Source organism: Betta splendens, chromosome 22, assembly GCF_900634795.4.
Source record: "Betta splendens chromosome 22, fBetSpl5.4, whole genome shotgun sequence".
NCBI lineage: Eukaryota > Metazoa > Chordata > Actinopteri > Anabantiformes > Osphronemidae > Betta > Betta splendens.
In genome coordinates this window covers 15,118,180-15,136,770 of record NC_040900.2, presented here as the reverse complement: position 1 = coordinate 15,136,770, position 18,591 = coordinate 15,118,180, and the positions used below count along the sequence as shown (strand labels likewise).

The following is an 18,591-nucleotide window of genomic DNA, read 5'->3' as shown; positions in this document are numbered from 1 at the left end:
AGCTGGCATCATCTCCAGGAGCTTGCATGTGTGTGCAGACTTGGTTTTTTGGAGTTCATATGACTCATATTCTCATATGGCATGACACATCTCCATCACAACACAACAGAAATTCTGTTACATGTTCCTGATACCATTCTTTCTCCTGAAAGATGTGGGGGATGAGTCCTGTCTCTACTTATTTAAATTCATATCACTGCTCAAGTGGGCAAAACAACAATAGGCTGAATGGTAAGTAAACTGTGATAAAAGACAAGCAGAGATAGTAAAGTGGTGATTCTCAGTGGAGAAGACCTTGCCCACACTGTAAATGACATTCTCGTAATATCATAAATTACTGCTAGAAAAAACAAAGTCAGAAAGAGTTAGAAAAAAGTTTTACTTTACAAGCAGTGGCTGATCACCTATACAAATTATAATAAAAACTGATGTGTGCCAATTAAATACGCTCAAATGTTCTTTGCTCAAAGGCTTGTCAAAGTTGTTGTACATGTTGTGCCACGTCACACCACCAGAGGCCAGTGCTGAACGGTTGATGGGGTGTATTGCTTCTCATTTTAGTTTTGCACTACCTGTCCTCTTGAGAAGGTTTTGTCTGGCATTGATAAAGGCCAGGATGTCAGCATCGGCCTGTTGGTCTCCAGTCAGCGGAATGGAGGACGATGTGAGCTTGGTGGCAGAAAGGGCCCTGAAAAGCATTACTGTCTGTTAAGGAAGTGTAAACAATTTTGGCGAACATTGTTAACAGGTTGTGGTAAAATGTACAATCAATTTTAGTTATGTTTATATATTTGTGTGTGTGCGTCTGCATTGTACTTTTTACATGTAATAAATGTTCAATCTTAGCAGACATGCAGGTTTAGGTATATCAAATGTTAACAACTGTATCTTTGTGTTACACAAGGCTGGTAACAGCGACACAGTACAGCATGTATGCAACAGGTTCCATGGTTTACTGTGGTAGTAAGTGTTCAAATGAGACTCTGCCTTTTTAATTTGTTATGGAGTTTTGAGACATTATTTCACAAAGAAATAAAAATCTATGGCCAAAGGGAATAGAAACCATAGAATGTTTAATAAATAAATTTAAAAAAATAAATGAATAAAATAACTGCTGGCTTTAAGTTCAGTGTAAGGATTTACTGGATACATAGAGCTACATTCATAGAGTAGTGCAAGCTTATGAGATCTACTACTTCTACTACAGTATCATTACTGTATTGTGTGTGTTATACATACATTATTTATTTATTCAGTGAGATCAGAAATTACGTACTTCCACTCAGAGGTAGGAGGTAAGTCAGTAACTTTCTCATCCATTGAGGGCGGGATACTTTTAGGGACAAATCTTTTGAAATTCATAAAAATATAATTATATGGCAATGACAAACAAACAGCAGCTGTTAAATCAAATTAAATGAAGGTAGGCTGACCTCACATCTTGAACAAAAGAAGGCGAAGGGTCTGAACTGGGGTCTCCCCATGATGGGTAGTTACTCACAGTACTGATCAGAAAAAGAAATGTTCTACAAATAATCAGATCCTGTGTGCAGCAACAAGTCTGAAGTAATAGCAGGCCATGAACTGGTAATAATGCATATTACACAATATCTTTGGTCAGCATGTGACAATATGATGGAAAATCATTGGCCTGGAGTTATTATTATCATATCACATTATTTCCAGGCAGTATTTAACAACATCATTAGTCATTTATAATTGAATTGCTTCAATTATTAAATTCCAGGTAACTGACAGAAAATTAATTGATTAATTACAATAAATAATTAATGTCAGTTTAGGTTTATTATACAATCCTAGGTACTGCACTGAAGCAAGCACACATGTCATGGCAGGTTTTGGTCAGCTATAAACAACCAATGACAAATGTCAACATATAGAATGAGGTAAAATATTAACATCATTGTTAGGAGTGAAGTGGAAAACGCTGTGACAAGACCTTTCTGCACTTTTTAAATATTTGTTTCATAGGAAAAAGTGATGAGGAGCTGCATGTTGCTGAGCATTAATCAAGTGCTTTTCAAGCACAGACGACAAAAGGGTAATAATAACATTAATAAAAGGTTGGGCCAATTGAAGGAAGGGTGTTTCTCCCAATGGGTTGGCTGGTTTCTGTATGTAACAAACTAAAGACTAAAGAGACTAAAACAAATGCCTAATGACTAATGAATACCATGTCTGAAAGTAATAGTCCACATGTTAAGACGGGAAAACCGGTCAAAAAGCCAGTCAACTGTTGACAGTAAATTAGAACAAACTCTCACCCATATCCTGGAGTGCTAGGTGAAGCTGGTTGCAAGGTTTCCCTCTCCAACTCTGTGAGACATCTGCCTGTGGCCTCCGACACAGATTCCTGCCCACATCAATGAAAACTTGAATTTATATAGTATTAAATATATGAATTAAAATTAAGGAATAAACTCATCACTACTGTACATGCCGATGACAGTTACACGTCATTTGCTGAAGCACAGCTTACCATTACAGTGATAGGGCCTAGTTTGTGTCCACTAGCTCTAATATAACTCTTGTAATTTAATCAATTACATGTGTGCTGTGTACCAAAAAAACAAAACAATTAATAGTTGTACATGTTGCATTTGCATTGGCAAGCAAATTGTCTGCCTGGAAGAACACACAGTCTGCACATGTGAGCACTGTCTGTCAGACTTCCTCTTTGTCATTCAGTGATAAATACCCAAATGTTGCTCAGATGTGAGTGAGATATTGTTCTCCATTCATAGGATCAAAAACCGAAGACTAGACGCCAACAGTCTGCTGGTCAGATGTTGCCCTTTAACATTGTGGTGGCTTTCCAAAAGCCTTTAAGACTAAGGAAGGTACTAGCTATGGTACTATTTGGCTCTTTTAAAGTCAGTCTTATTAATAGTTTTTCATTTTCTCCCCAAGCTTTACACTGTGCACCTCTCTGTATTTAGGAATAAACACATTATTATTTTGCCTGACTCACTAGTCGTCCCCCCACTGTGTTGCTGTGGAGCCACATGAACATGTTGTCCTCATTAAGACTGAGGCTTAGTACAGTACAGTACAGTACAGTGCTGTTGCTGACTTGCCTTTAAGCTCCTCTCCAAGTTTTTATTTGCGTCACATGATGTTCTGTAAAAAATATTTTTTTGTGTATTTGTTCCTACATCTTCCCACCAGGGCCCTTAAAAGATAATGTGGAATGAAGGCCATTGCCTGTTACGGTATGTCTCTCTCAATATTTAGAAAAACAAACTAGAAACCCTCTATAAACATGGAGACACACGGACTTGCTCCTCTGATCATACACTGTGCAATGGGTGGTATTGTCACATATAGTCATACTGTAGCACATACTGTAAAGGTGTCCTTAATTGCTTTTTTTGGCCTGTTGTGATGGCACAAACATCATGTGTGACATCATATTGCCTGCTGATGGCGCTCAGCTTGTACTCCATAGCGTGATGCATTAAATACAGTAGCGGCACAATGAGTACACCCACACTGAGAGAACAGATTTACTATTTGGATCAGATTTTTTCAAATTTCGTGTGAAATGTTATATTATAGACCAGGAGCTTCCTTGTCATGAATGAGCAAAGTTTTGTAAGAGATAGAGGATAAATATAAAATATAAATGAAATAATTATGATCTGAGTTACAGTGCTTCACTGGAAGAGTGCGTCTCTCGGGGAGAACGGAGTTCAATGAAACAGCCAGTACAACCAAGGTGGCGTTGGGGGCTGATTTCTGCTGCGTTCTAGTTGAACTACTTTTTTGAACTACATTCACCTGCATACCAGTGGTCTCCTGACTCCACCAATTATGAAAGTCCTTCTGGAGCTTGACCTTTGCTTTCTCTAGCAACAGCTGCAGGTGCTCAATTTCCATCTTCAACGATTTTAGTTGACCGATTATACTATTGTACCTGATGGGAGACATTAGAAACAGAAATTTGATTTCAATTGACAATACATGCCTTTGGTACACTAAGCAATGTACATTTGATACAGAAATGTTTGAATAGGAAATTCCAGTGTACCTACATTTTTTTTTCATGTTCGATTTGTTTGCGTAGGTTTTCTTCTACCGAGTCCACCTCCTCCTCAAACTCATTGCCCATTACAGCTACTGTATGGTAGGCAAAGAGAATTGAATTGGAATTGATTTGAATTGAACCTATTTTTGATTGATATTGATAGTAAAACCCAGAAGCTACTGTAGTAAGACTATTACTTTTTTGGATGTGGATAAGAATCCAAACGGGTGTGAAGTGTTCTCTTCAGTCTTTGGTGCCATAGTGGAGTAAGATGTTTGTGTACATAAAGAGAATAAATGAAGGGGTCTTAGTGTTGTGCGTCTCAGTCTTTGGTCACTAAACCTTGGGTTTTTGAGGTTCACTGCAAAAGCTTTTAAGAGGATACTGATGCACAGACAGCACAGCAGCCACAATGTGTTCAAAATGTTTACCAGTCCCTTCTGAAAGAAGTTCAGCATTTGTAAGAGCAGTCTGAGCAGTGAATCTAAACTCTGGGTCACAGTGTAAACATGCATTCTTAAGCAAATATTGATATGAGGAGTCTGTGAATTTGAAGACCTTATTTGCTTTGCAAGTATTCATGCATAATTTAACTGTTGATGAGTAGATAGAGTGGTATATTTTTTTTGTGGGTAAGGTTTTGCTGTGAGAACATCCACTCTCAGTTTAAGCTCACCGTGTACAGCCCTTCGTTTCCTCCGCAACACTAACTGTTTCTTTAACTCAGCTGAAAAACAGAGAGGGGAGAGAAACATTCTCAAGACAAGGTATACTGTATCTTGTACATTATTAACATACACATTAATATTTAATGCTTAGGAAAGGGAGTTATAGAAAAAAAAATTAAGTAGTAATAGTAGTAAGCCAATCTAAGCAATAAAAATGAGAAATCCATTTGAAATATCATTTTGTGAAAGGTGTCACAATCAGCCCTTCACACCACTAGAAGCGCTCTTATGCTGTTTTTGTTGTTTTTGTTGCTGTGTTCTGATTAGGGTTAATTTGATACACCTGTTTGGTTTTGTATCTAAGTCCTGCTTGCGTTTCCTTTTGTTGTTGGTGTGTCAAGTTGTAAGCACGGCTGTCTGTTATACAGTGTTACAGAGGAGATTCTGGAGTTTGTTGTCACTAATGTCGTGTCTCTGTCTGTTGTCAAGGTTTGTACCTCGTGGTGTCTTTCATGTTTAGTTTCATGAGCCTGTAGTGTACAGAGCTGTTAATTTAGTTTAGTCATGTTATTTGGTTTTCCTGTTAAGCAGTGAAGCTTAGAGCTTTAGTCCTGCCGAGCCGTGAGTTTAATAAATTAATTGTTCATTTCAGTTCTGAGTTGGGTTGTTGCATTTGGGTCCTACCCCTCTCATGTCTGCTAATGTGACCCAAGTGAAGCCTATTCTAATCTCTAACTCACACACACACACACACACACACACACACACACACACACACACACACACACACACCAAATGAAGTATAGAATAGTTTGTCTTTGATTATAATATATTCATATATATAACATATTCATCTGTAAGCCTTCTTTATTGCAAAAGTGAACTGAAAAAACTAGGGTCATGGGGTCAGTCCACCAAAGGTGAGTAGATGAAAATGAGCTGATACCAGATCACTTCACTGATGACTGAGCTGCATATGTCCCTCCACATGTGGCAGAGAAATTAGGAAATGGTTGTGCACTTTTCATGCTCTATATTGTATAAACAGGTGATCTTTCAGCAAATGATGTCATCTCTTTCACCAGATTAAACAAATATACCATAAAATAGGGACATGTTTGGACACTGATATTGCTTTGTGTGACATTCAGCCGACGGGGCGAGTTCGTAACACTTTGGGCTACCACATGTCCCTTCCTACTTATTCTATATTATGCTTACAGTAATATATCATATACGGGTACTGTATATGATATATGTACTATTTTCCAGGCAAAAAAGGCAATCACCTTCCACAAAAAACACGGTATGTCATCTATTAAAAATGCTCCATGCACCTAAGGACATAACCATTTTTGACAGCATCAAGATATTATATGGGGGACCTTTCCAAATTTAAACAAGCAGAGGAATTTTGAAATTAATTCTCACCAAAACCTCTGTTGAATTAATAGAAATTCAATTTCTCCATACCATGCCCACACAGTGAGTTCTGTCTACTATTCTAAGCATTGTCATAGTTAGTTTTTCGTGATGGATGATGTATACTATATGGCTATGTCAGCACCTCACAGAATGAATCTAGACAAAAAAAATTAAGATTTCTAAGTCTGCACTGGCTTGGATGAGGGTAACCTGCCAAAGATACCAAACCACCAAGCATGATCTAGGGCAGCTATAATGCCAAGCACTGGAATGAGGTAAATCTATCCATTTTAGTGGTATGTGAAGCGGGCCACAAATGCACACAACCCAGGGAAATTCATAAACGTAGCTTAAAAAATAAATGCAAACCAGACCAACTCCTAATAACACATCTTTGTATTTGCTGGAAAACTTTACAAAAATATAGTGAAATAATTTATCACTTTTGCCACAGTTGGTGAGGTTTGTCTTTTAGGATCCATTTGAAAGAAAGCTATTTTGACATTATTAAATAAAGCTATTTTTATAGTATCTTGAAAATCAGTGTCGGCTTATTTATAACTATGATAAGGTTTATGCACTGCGCACAATAGCACTATAAATCCTATATGCAGATACAGAACTACACCTGAGAAACTCCAGCTGAATTGCACTGTATTGTGTTGTATGACATTTCTAGCCAAACAGAACCCTGGTCATTACCAATTTCCAGCAGTTAGGTACAGTACCGTATGTTGGTGTTACATGTATTTTAGATATTAAAGGAATTTATCAAAGCTACTCTGTTTGGCATTAGGATAATGACAATGAGATGTAGAACTATGCGTGGTTACCTTCTGAACGTATTTTTGTAAGGCAACTTCTACTGTGGGTGCTGAGATGACTTACTGATTCTGTTTCTAGCTTCATTGAGCTGCTCTCCAAGTCTCTTGGCATCAACGGATCTGTCCAGGTAAGGATTACAAACCTTTTCATAAACCGTGTGATAATATAACAATAACCACATTTTAACATGAGTGTATGTTTGTGTGTGCCTGTGGATGACCTTCAAGTGACTGTATGAATATATGTATTAAAGTTACTCTAAAACAAACACCACATCAGGACACTGGGACACATGTTCAAATTGAAGGATATGATAATGTGTTCATGTATGAATCACAGCTTTGTAATTCTCATCCTACTGGTCACTGACCTCTGCTTGAGGAGGCTTTTGTTATTTTCAATGCTCACATGAGCCTCATTGTCCCTGATGAACATATCAAATGCCTCTTGCTTTCCCAACGACAGCTGTGGACCTAAAAGAAGAAAAAAAGTCAGTAGTTACAGTAAATGGATGCTGTACTCTAAGACTCAAGACTGCATTAGAATCAAACAAAACAACTAACTTTAAAAAACTGCTTCAGACAACGCAGTGCAGATTTGAAGCATGAGACCAGGGCTGTACTGTACAGTACAGTACATGTTCCCACATCCACAGGTACTCAACAACCACCCGCTTCGGGTGTTATCAGCCATAACAAATGGGCTGATCAGAACTTATCAGCGCATTCGTACGGACCAGTAGGTGCCTGCTCTGCCTCCTCGCTAACAGCTTACAGCTAGCTAAGTTGCTACGTTCAGCTGATTCTGCTGGTTAAATCATCCGAGCCGTGATCAAACTCACGGATCAATGACGGCGACCTACTGCACCTATTCACCGCTGCCAGCAGGTAGGTGGGCACCTAATGTGGCAGCCAGATGCGAGTTAGAGCCCCACTGATACAGTGGACCTCCCACCTATTACTATTTACAAAATTGAACAACTATTAGTCTGCCACTCAGAATTTACAGAGAGCATAAACATAAACAGTGTTCTGAACATGTCAGCACTACAGTACAGCTGCCTGCCACCTTCATTTTGGCAACTTGCCATATGTACAGCTAAGATGCTGCTGACTGTTGTTTTTTTATGGTCTGGTGAAATTTTTAATGAGCATTTTTCTATCTATGCAGTGTATCAGTGGTTGTGTGTAGTTTTCTAGTTGTGGAAAAAGAGATGTTTTTTTCAAAATATTGTCCCTGTATTGTTTTCAATCAAATATAGGTTTTAAATTATTTGCAAATGTTACAGTGCAAAACACAAACAAGAATAATAGAAAGGAGAAAAAATGAGTGGGTGAAAAATTTTACAACAGGACAAAAAATAAAACAGAACATACTGTAATTTAACAAAAATCAAACACATTAACATCTATGGAAACACAATTAAATATGATAGAAAATACAAAAAGCACATCTGATTGGTTGGAAAGAAATCAAGCGAATACAGAGTAAGATCTCTTACTCAAGCCAACTATCAGGGATGCGGTAATCAGATGTACAGCAGTGATAAGGTTATTTCATTTACAGGACCATTTGGGTTTCTACTTTCTCAGGGAAGTAAATTACAGGTTGAGCTTTAAAATGTAAGGTTTGGCACCTTCTCTGCATTATAACAGTAAGATTAAATGGATGTAGTTTGCAGGGCAAATTAATAGAAAATGAAATATGTAGATGTTTGGTGTTCAATCAGAAACAAAAGCTGGTTCCTAATTTTTTTTTTTTTTAATTTTCACTTCCCATAGTGTGATTTTGAATTAAATCATTATGTTTTCTGTAATGTTGTTCTGCTGTCTGAAAATGTTATTTCTTTTGTCACTGTGGACTGTTTTGGTTTGGTGAAATTGTAATTTGTCAAATATTACTATATTATTTTTCCGTACAGTTGTATTTTAAACCTCTAGGCCACATCTGTTTTAGTTTACATTTCAGTGAGCATCCCAACTTTTTTGGGAACTGAGAAAGGAAGCCAAAGGCACATCGGTGAACTTCAGCACTTTCTAAACATGAAATGTTCAGTATTACAAGCATTTGAGGAAAAAAACATTTTCCATGTCTCAGGTTGTACCTCAAGAAGAGAATGCAAATTAGCTTTATTCTGAAGGGGTTTTTCCTGAATGAATTAAAAATCTACAAATTTATTCCATAAAGTCCACATTTATTAATTGAATTTTTGTGATAGTAAGAGTCTAACCAAATAATGACAACTGAGATTAATTGTAGGACTGCCAGGAATGTTGCTTCTTTATTTTTGGAAAGTTCTGATTGAAACAATCAGGCATCTCACAGGCAAACCGTGCAAGAACCAAACGCAACAAATAAGTTTGGGAGTTTCTTGCACTCCATTCAACTCTTGCAAAAAGCAACATTTCAGGAATATTTAAAAGTTCTTGACAACATATTATGTTGTACTAACATCATTTGTGAGGTAATGAGATCATATGGAACTTAGTCCAACTTTCTATTTTTTGCTTTGAGTGCTGACAAATGAGAGGAAAGAGGAGGAATGTGTCATGACGATTAATGCCATTTCAACAGATTTTGTAAATGTAATACAAGCACACTGAGGTATGATCATTCTGATCCATCAGAATATCACTTATCACAATTAACTGATTCTCATGTTTTTTTCTATGTTGTTAAGACTAGAAACATAAAAAAGAAGCATGTATTATGGAAACAGGCACAGCTACTCCATCAGCACATACTGTACGTTTACATACGAAAGTTATTATCATTACATTTACAGTTAATATTCGGGAGACAGTAATCAAAACTCACATTTAATCTAAATTAGCATGTACATAAACATTTTCGGATGCCTCTAACACAACCACAGGATATTAAACTTACTGAATCAGGACTGAGTAAAGGACTGTACTGGAAGAAGATGTAACTGAATGTAATGGCCTCCAGGATTCACTAGCCTTTTAAAAAACCCGAGGTGTGCTCCAGGAGTCAACTTTACAGTACAAAGATCACAAGTGCCTTCCCTGGTTCTCCCACAACTGCTCAGTGTTTTTTAAGGGCTTTTGCTTCTTATAGTATATGGCCTCTCTGGACAACATCAAGCTTTTCCTGCTGGTTAACAGCTGAGTTTGGAATGAAGTTGTGCTTACAGTTCTGTCTGTAGACAGAGTAGAAAAAATTCTCATGCAGTGTGAGAAAAGTGGAAGAACATTCCAGAGTAGACATGTAACAGCATAAGTGGGAGTGTGAGAACTGGGATCTTTTAGGATGTAACAAAGTTTCTATAGCAAACTGAACAATGTATACAGATATACACTCTTTAGGCTCTGACCAATTAGACTGTTGTAGTGTGTCTAACTGTTAAGTCTCAAACTGATCAGTGATGAAATGTTTTAGTTTATAGTAATTAAGGGTAAAGGGACATATAATTTATATTTATCTACATCAACTCTTTGCTAAATAGTACAGTTATCAATTTAAAATGTGCTCAGAATTGGTTTTATTTCAAATTATTTTTGAAGATTTGATTAAGAAATATATATATATCGTATAATGGTAATGTAAACAAACATGTAATCTAAATTTGAATGGGTACAGTTGGTAACCTTTAAAAAAATGACTAGGAAAAATAGCCATTACAATAACAGCCTGTTTTCATTGTGAGGTGAGGAACTATATTTATCACTATGTGATAAATCATATAGTTTATCACATTTTTTATGTCTGGATCCATAGTCTCTATGCTTCCTTGATACAGTACAATTTGTCAACAATTCTGACGAGGACTGAAGTCTCTTTTACTCACTATCAGATAACCATTGCTGAATGATGATTCCTGAAACTTGGAGTGTTTTCCGCACAGATGACTTGATAAAAGATGTGTTGGAGTATTCACCAGTAGACGAGAGGGTCACTTCTCTGTGCCCTCGGGTCGGGGAAAGATCACCCACTGTTGTTCGCGCCTATGGCCTGAATGGCCTTTTGGCCTTTTTGGGGTCTCTGGAGGGAGTGTTGGAAAGCGCTTCAACTGGGGATCCAATTCATCCCGTTCTGCTGGGGGATTTCAATGCCCACGTGGGAAACGGACAGTGACACCTGGAGAGTCGTGACTGGCTGACTCAGGACGGACGGTGAAGAAGGTGTAGACAGATGGTGAAGAAGGTGCAGACGGACGGTGGAGAAGGTGCAGACGACGGTGGAGAAGGTGCAGACGACGGTGGAGAAGGTGCAGACGACGGTGGAGAAGGTGCAGACGACGGTGGAGAAGGTGCAGACGACGGTGGAGAAGGTGCAGACGGATGGTGGAGAAGGTGCAGACGGATGGGAGGACGGTGGAGAAGGTGCAGACGACGGTGGAGAAGGTGCAGACGGACAGTGGAGAAGGTGCAGACGGACGGTGGAGAAGGTGCAGACGGACAGTGGAGAAGGTACAGACGACGGTGGAGAAGGTGCAGACGGACAGGAGGACGGTGGAGAAGGTGCAGACGGACAGTGGAGAAGGTGCAGACGACGGTGGAGAAGGTGCAGACGGACGGTGGAGAAGGTGCAGACGGACAGTGGAGAAGGTGCAGACGGATGGTGAAGGTGCAGACGGACGGGAGGACGGTGGAGAAGGTGCAGACGGACGGTGGAGAAGGTGCAGACGGACGGTGGAGAAGGTGCAGAAGGACGGTAGGACGGTGGAGAAGGTGCAGACAAGCAGGAGGAGGCCGGTGGTGAAGAAACACAAATAGTGAGTGGACGAGACACTATGTTCGGGACTGACAACAAACAGTCTAAAAAGGCTGAAGTTTAAACAGAAGTGAAGTTGCTGATATGTCAACTGTGGGAATGCAGAATGGAAAATGATGTAGAAATGTGTAATCAGGACTTAAATGTAAACAATGTTGTACCTCAAGAGAACGCAGGGATGGACATAAAAAGAGAACTAAAAGAAGAAGAGAACTACGACGATCTCAAGCAGAAACTATCCTTGTGTCACTAGTTTGTTTAAAACTGACTACTAAAGTCTTGTGAAAAATCAAACTCTCTCTCTCTCTCGCGCTCTCTCTCTCGCTCGCTCTCTCCCTCACCCCAACCAGTCAAGGCATATGGCCGCCCACATCCAGCCTGGTTCTGCTGGAGGTTTTTTCCTTGTTGGAGAGGGAGTTTTTCCTCTCCACTGTTCCTGTCAAATTCTAATTAAAGGCTTGTTGTACTGTATGTTGTACTTGTTGGGTTTGGTTGTGTAAGGCCTTAAACCTTACCTTCTAAAGTGCCTTGAGATAACTTTGTTGTGATTTAGCACTATATAAATAAAATTGAATTGAATTGAATTGAATTGAATATGGTTATGAGCTTTGGGTCATGACCGAAAGGACAAAATTGCGGATAAAAGGGGCCAATAAGCTTCCTCCGTACGGCGGCTGGGCGCTCCCTTAGAGATAAGGTGAGGAGCTCTGTCACCCGGGAGGAGCTCGGAGTAGAGTCGCTGCTCCTCTACATTGAGAAGAGCCAGCTGAGGGGGCTCGGGCATCTGGTTCGGATGCCACCTGGACGCCTCCCTGGGGAGGTGTTCCAGGCATGTCCCACTGGTAAGATGCTCTGAGGAAGACCCAGGACACGCTGGAGGGACTATGTCTCTCGGCTGGCCTGGGAACACCTTGGGGTCCCACCGGAAGAGCTGGAGGAAGTGTCCGGGGAGAGGGAAGTCTGGAGTTCTTTGCTTAGACTGCTGCCCCCACGACTCAGCCCAGGAGAAAGCAGTTGAAAATGGATAGATGGCCTGATTGGCTTGACACTGAGCAACCTCCACATTCCTGTTGCACTTTAGATTCAATTTTAATTATTCACTTGTGAAAAAAAGAGACACTTCTGGTTGTTTTGGAAAAAACAAAAACAACTGCAGTACTGTCCACCAATACTGGGAACTACTATTTAAGATGTTAAGGCATATTTTTACGTTCGACTTTGACAGTAAATGTGGTGGTGGAAGTTGAAAGAGATTAGCAGCATCCTTTTCAGAAAAGCCTGTGATATTTCAGATTAAATCCATTTACAGCAAATGCAGAAAAGCCTGAGCTTGTAAATCCAATGCAAATGGAAGTAGTGATATACCTTATTTCTTTCACACTACTACTGTATACTTAAAAAAAAATCCTGAAATACCTTTTTTCAAGTACTGGACAGCTCGTGTGTCTCTGTCAGCTGAGTGGGTGTCAGTGCTTCCTTCCCCCAACATTGGTTTTGTCGATCCATTCTTGGAGGCCAATCTCTGGCCTTCAGTGATATCAACAAGTTGACCAGCATCATTTACCCTCTTCTTTTCTCTCTTCAACATCTTAACAAGGATACCTGCAGACATTCAGTTAAGGGCTCGTTTCTTTCCTTTGCATGGATGTTCTGCATGAATTGCACATACAGAAGTCAAAGGTCAGCTACATAATATAAATGTATGTTTAGGATACAAAGAGGAGCTACTGTATAGCATCTTCACCTAAATATACAAACAAAGTAAATGCTGGACTGAACTTTAAAAGCATTAGAAGGTACAGTACAGTAGCAATACAAGCAGCAGGCTTAAATGTGGTCGTTCATAATGACAGAGTCATCATCTCAGATTCTGACCTTACAGACTCACAGCGTGAGATGATTTAGTGAGGATATGAGCCAGACAGACTCTGCCAAGATTCCACATAATCTTTTCCTTTTTTAAATTTTTTTTTACAATCTTTTCCCACTGATGCGATCATATGTTTACATTTGTCTAGTTGAATCCAAGTGTACTGTAGATGTGTCAGTAAATGTGTGTGTGCTTATGAGTGTGATGCAGAGATAAATGATTAATTAGAAGAAGCTAACTGACACAAGCCACTCTTCAGATCCTTTCACACTTTTAGACCCTGTCATTTTTCATGCTCATATTCAACATCTCTATAAATCCTGTTAGAGCGAGAAAAAAAACTTCATCAGAAGTTCTTTGAGACAAAGTAGTCAGTTCAAGCATGAGTCTGTCATGAGATTCGTAGACAGGCTATGGAAAAACTGAGGTTCAGCAAGTAATGTGGGTTATCAAAGAGAAAAAAATCTGAATGCCATTATTTTACATGACAAATAAAATTAGTTTTAAAGGTGATGTTGACAGTAATATATACTTTCTACAGTACAATGAGTTTAGTCCAATCAGGGAATCAGCAAATATAATAATACAGTCAACTTGAAAAGCCAAAATCCATTAGTTTGTACAAAGTGACATAGTCACAAAGTGAGTTTCAAACTGCACAGTAAAGGTTAACAATGGACTATGTGCTGTACTTTTCCTCCTGCACCTGCATTTCATCAATAACGGTAGATTAAGCACATATAGAATTAACAAATGCATGTGCAATATTCATCTTTCAAATGAGCTGTGTTTGTTCATTCTTCTTCTACAGGTCCAAACTTACATGCAGACTTTACTATGCACTGGAACACACAGAATGTCATGGTTTGGTCTTGTTTCCTGTTTTACTCTGAAAGGACTTCCTGCTCTGTTCACATCACAGCCTTGCTACTGCTACTTCCGGTTCTCATTACACACACCTGCCCGTTATCAGTAATCACACACCTGTATAAAAGCACCACTACTCACCTAAGCAAACCGCCAGATTGTTGTGTGTACTCACCACTGTCCCGCGTTCTTGCTCGTGGTTGATTTCTGATCCCTTTGGACCTGAGATTGCCTGACCCCGTGTGCTGACGCTGCGCTTACCTGTGTGTAGAGATGGCGAAATCGAAGCCTCATGAATCACTGAGCAACTATGATACAGTTGGGCTGAAATCGACACATTGCTCGACACCATCACGACAGTTACAACAGCGACATCTGCTGGTTGTGCGTGAGAACTGCTTGAGCAGACTGACCAAACCCTCGTTGATACGTCGTTGTTCAGGATCACAGTCTATGTTTTATTGTCAAATAAAACTTATTTAATCAAAGGTGTGTAATTGTGTTTCTCTGTGGATAATAATGTATAAGTAGCCCTGATGTGGCAAATATGTTATGATAGTCAGATGTTATTAGAGCTGTATTTGTTCTTCTGCAACTCTGTTTATTACTACATTGAGGAGACATGTTTGTCAGTTAGTTTAATCAAAGACCTTTATTTAATTTTATTTTTCCACAGAACATGACTTTAATCACATTCTCACCACCTCTCCAGCTTTGGAGAAGAGCCGTTTGCACGGCACTGATGTCTGATTAATGAAGATATTTGTATTGGATTTGCGACTTGTGAAAATGTAGTTCTAGTCTTTAATTACATTTTGAACTTGTTATAAATACATTGCAGATATCTGTAATGTGAAACTTGTCTATCTTATATATCGTCTATCATCTTATAGATCATCTCCGGACCGCTTGCCACGTCTATGAAGCTCTGACATATAAAACAACCGTCCGTTCAAACTGCACTTAAGTCGCTCGGCAGTCACGTGACGTATCGACACCTCTCGCTCTCATTGGTCACGTGATTCGGAACGCGCTCGAGATTCTGCTTGACGACACTTCCGCTTCAAAAGATCGATGCTGAGTCGAGTGGGAGGTCTCGAGTTGGACATCTCTACCTGTGTGTGACCTCGCCTGAAACTCACCCTGTCTTCGCCTAATAAATCCTTTTTTACTGCAATCTACGTCTGTCTGAGCCGTGCATGTGGATCCGTCACCTTAGAGGTTCTGACAGAACAATCTGGCCAGAAATGGACCCAGCCGGCATTGAGAGCCTCCGCGCTGTGCTCCTCGCTCGAGAGCAGTGACTCAGCGAACAGGAGGAAAAGACAAACAACTCACTCCAGAAGCTGGCGGAATGTGCGCTCCGCCAGGAGAATGCGGTAGCGGGACTGGTGGAGGCAGTCTTTCTCAGAGAGGTACTGGCGAAGCAGCACCGATCCAGGTCCCGGCACCCGCAGCGGTGAGTGCTCCCACTGTGGTTCCCCCGGTTCCCATCCCGGCACCAGACGCACGCCTAGGATCACCCTCTCGCTTCTCTGGTGAGTCTGGCGACTATCGGGCGTTTCTCACGGAGTGTGAGATCCATTATGAATTACACTCTCCCGCTTTCCCTACGGAGAGAGCCAAGGTGGCATACGCCGTTTCGCACCTGACTGGGGAGGCGGAAGCGTGGGCGACCGCCGAGTGGCAGAACGGCTCGTCCTGCATGTCCTCGTTTAAAACTTTCTACGACGATCTCAAGCAGAGTTTTCAGGAGATCACACCCGGGAGGGAATCGGAGGCCGGCTGGGACGCTACTGCACTGGGCGACGTGTTCATCCGCGGCCTCTCGCGGCATGTTAAGGACTGTCTGGCGGCACGGGACTTGCCGAGTGAGCTGAATGCTTTAATTGCACTCGCCATACAGATAGACTGGGAAGCAGCGAGCGAGAGCACCGCAGAGAGGAGAAAGTGAGGGAGTCGCACCGAGGCAGGAACGAGAGCGCTCTGAGAGGTCAGTGTGACGCAGGCGGTTCCTCCACCTCACAGGGCAGAGGTGCAGGCAACAGAGGAGCCCATGCAGCTGGGACCTGCATGCCTCACCGAGTTAGAGATGCGAAGGAGAGGATCCCAGGGATTATGCTATATTGCGGTCAGGCCGGGCATTTCGCATCAAAATGCCTGCTAAAAGACAAGATCTGCTGTTCGTTCCCTCCAGCAGGCGGTGCTCATAGACTCTAAAGCCGATGCGAGCTTGATGGACGCCAGGCTATTGGAGAGAATGGGCATCGCCACCTCCCCGATCGCGGTATCGGTGAAGACAGCAGCGCTGGATGGTCGTCGGCTCTGGAGAGTCACTCACCACACGGAGCCCATCACCATGGAGTTCGCGGATGGTCACTCCAAGCAGATCAATTTCCTGGTGGTGGAGTCATGCTATCATCCGGTGGTGTTGGGTCACACCTGGCTTCGGGGCACAACCCTAGGCTGAATTGGCGGAGTGGCGAGGTAAGCGAGTGGGATTCAGATTACAGGAGCACCTGTTTCCCGGTCACAACCGCAACAGAGAACCCACCGGTCGGAACTGAGCAGGAGAAGGCGTACCTGACAGGGGTTTGGGCTTTTTATCGCGACCTCCACTCTGTTTTTAGCCAAACCAAGGCCATGTCTTTACCGCCTCACTGAAACTATGATTGTGGCATCAACCTGTGGCACGGCTCAACTCCACCGAAGGGGAGATTATTCCAACTATCTCAGGCGGAGAGGCAGGCGATAAAGGAGTACCTGGACTCAGCTCTGGCCACAGGTATCATCCGGCCTTCTTTGTCTCCAGCAGGGGCGGGCCTCTTCTTCGTAAGGAAGAAGGATGGCACAATACAGACGGCCGAGGCCATGTTAAAACACGTTTTTCGACTCCATGGCTTCCCCCAGGACATTGTGTCTGATCGAGGAGCCCAGTTCGTGTCCAGGTTCTGGAGGGAATTCTGCGCCCACCTCGGTGCCGAAGTCAGCCTCTCCTCGGGATATCACCAGGAGACTAACGGGCAAACCAAAAGGGCCAACTAGCAGCTGGAGGTGGGACTACGGCTGCTGGCATCCAAGAACCGCGGGTCCTGGTCTCGGAAGCTCGTGTGGGTGGAGGTTGAGTCCATAATCCACTCCGTCAGATGGAAGTCCACACCAGCCTCATCCAGTTTGTGTCTCAAAAGCACCGGCTGGATGGTGTTGAAGGCACTGGAGAAATCAAAGAACATGATCCTCACAGAGCTGCCGGGCTTCTCCAGATGAGAAAGAGCTCGATGTAGGAGGAAGATGACAGTGCCCTCTACTCCTATGTTAGGTTGGTATGCGGACTCTCTCCAGTGTCTTTATCAGATGGGGCGTGAGAGCCACTGCTCTAAAGCTGCTGAGGTCTTTGGCGTGCGGTGTCTTGGGCACTGGTACCACGCAGGAGGTCTTCCAGAGCTGTGGTACCACCCTCAGCTTGAGGCTCAGGTTGAAGATACGCTCCAGAACTCTGCACAGTTAATCTGTGCAGGACTTTAGGAGTCTGGAACTGATGCTATCTGGTTCGGCTGCTTTCCTGCCCTTGATTTTCTTGAGGTCATTTCTCACCTGGGTGCTGGAGAAGGACAGAGGTTGAGGGTGTGTCGCAGTATCAGGGTGGTGTGAAGTGAGGGGGTGTTGCTGGGTTTGCAGGGCTGATTGTACAGGGCTTTATGTAGACGTGTGAAGAGCTGTGAGGGGTAGTCCAGTGTTCTGAGACGTGCTCTTTATGTCCTCCCCATATGGGTCACACAGTCCGTGAGAGCCTCGCTCTCAGCTGTCCACCCCTTCACTGTGCGAGGTACCACCGGCTGCCTGTGTACTACATGTTTATACACAGGAGCTGCAGGATGTTGTGGTCAGCTCTGCCCAGGGGTGGGAGGAAGGATGCGCCTCTTTGGTGTTGGCGTAGAATAGGTCCAGGGTTTTATTGTCTCTGGTGGGGCAGGTGACGTACTGAGTGTATGTAGGCAGAGCAGCTGAAGGAGGTGCGTGATTTAAGTCCCCAGAGATAAGGAACAGGGCCTGTGGGTGCTGTGTTTGCAGCCTGCTAGTGACTGAGAGCAGGGTCTCAGAAGCTGTGTCTGCATTAGCGAAGGGTAGGAGGTACACAGCAATTATTATAA

General features: G+C 42.0%; 1 protein-coding gene and 1 long non-coding RNA gene across 7 annotated transcripts in view; one reads left to right on the top strand and one right to left on the bottom strand.

Annotated features, from left to right (window-relative positions):
* LOC114848163 (uncharacterized) overlaps positions 1–18,591 on the top strand; it is a 53,772-nt gene that overhangs the window by 17,168 nt on the left and 18,013 nt on the right. Inside the window, exon 2 of the long non-coding RNA XR_003784370.2 lies at positions 7,045–7,093. This is a non-coding gene — a long non-coding RNA (uncharacterized LOC114848163). The remainder of the gene's footprint in view (positions 1–7,044; positions 7,094–18,591) is intronic.
* Positions 361–18,591, bottom strand: part of kif6 (kinesin family member 6) — a 40,200-nt gene continuing 21,969 nt past the window's right edge. The window contains exons 15-24 of one of the 6 annotated variants that reach the window (XM_029138433.1): positions 13,120–13,305; positions 7,337–7,439; positions 7,030–7,085; positions 4,725–4,775; positions 4,056–4,140; positions 3,802–3,937; positions 2,286–2,374; positions 1,434–1,505; positions 1,277–1,348; positions 361–688 (exon numbers count right to left, since the gene is read on the bottom strand). In XM_029138433.1, the coding sequence (XP_028994266.1) occupies positions 553–688; positions 1,277–1,348; positions 1,434–1,505; positions 2,286–2,374; positions 3,802–3,937; positions 4,056–4,140; positions 4,725–4,775; positions 7,030–7,085; positions 7,337–7,439; positions 13,120–13,305 (986 nt within the window). In that variant the 3' untranslated portion in view covers positions 361–552. Of the gene's footprint in view, positions 689–1,276; positions 1,349–1,433; positions 1,506–2,285; positions 2,375–3,801; positions 3,938–4,055; positions 4,141–4,724; positions 4,776–7,029; positions 7,086–7,336; positions 7,440–13,119; positions 13,306–18,591 lie in introns of those variants that run through there. The other 5 variants (XM_055505609.1, XR_005897190.2, XR_005897189.2 and 2 more) reach the window with 5 other exon arrangements.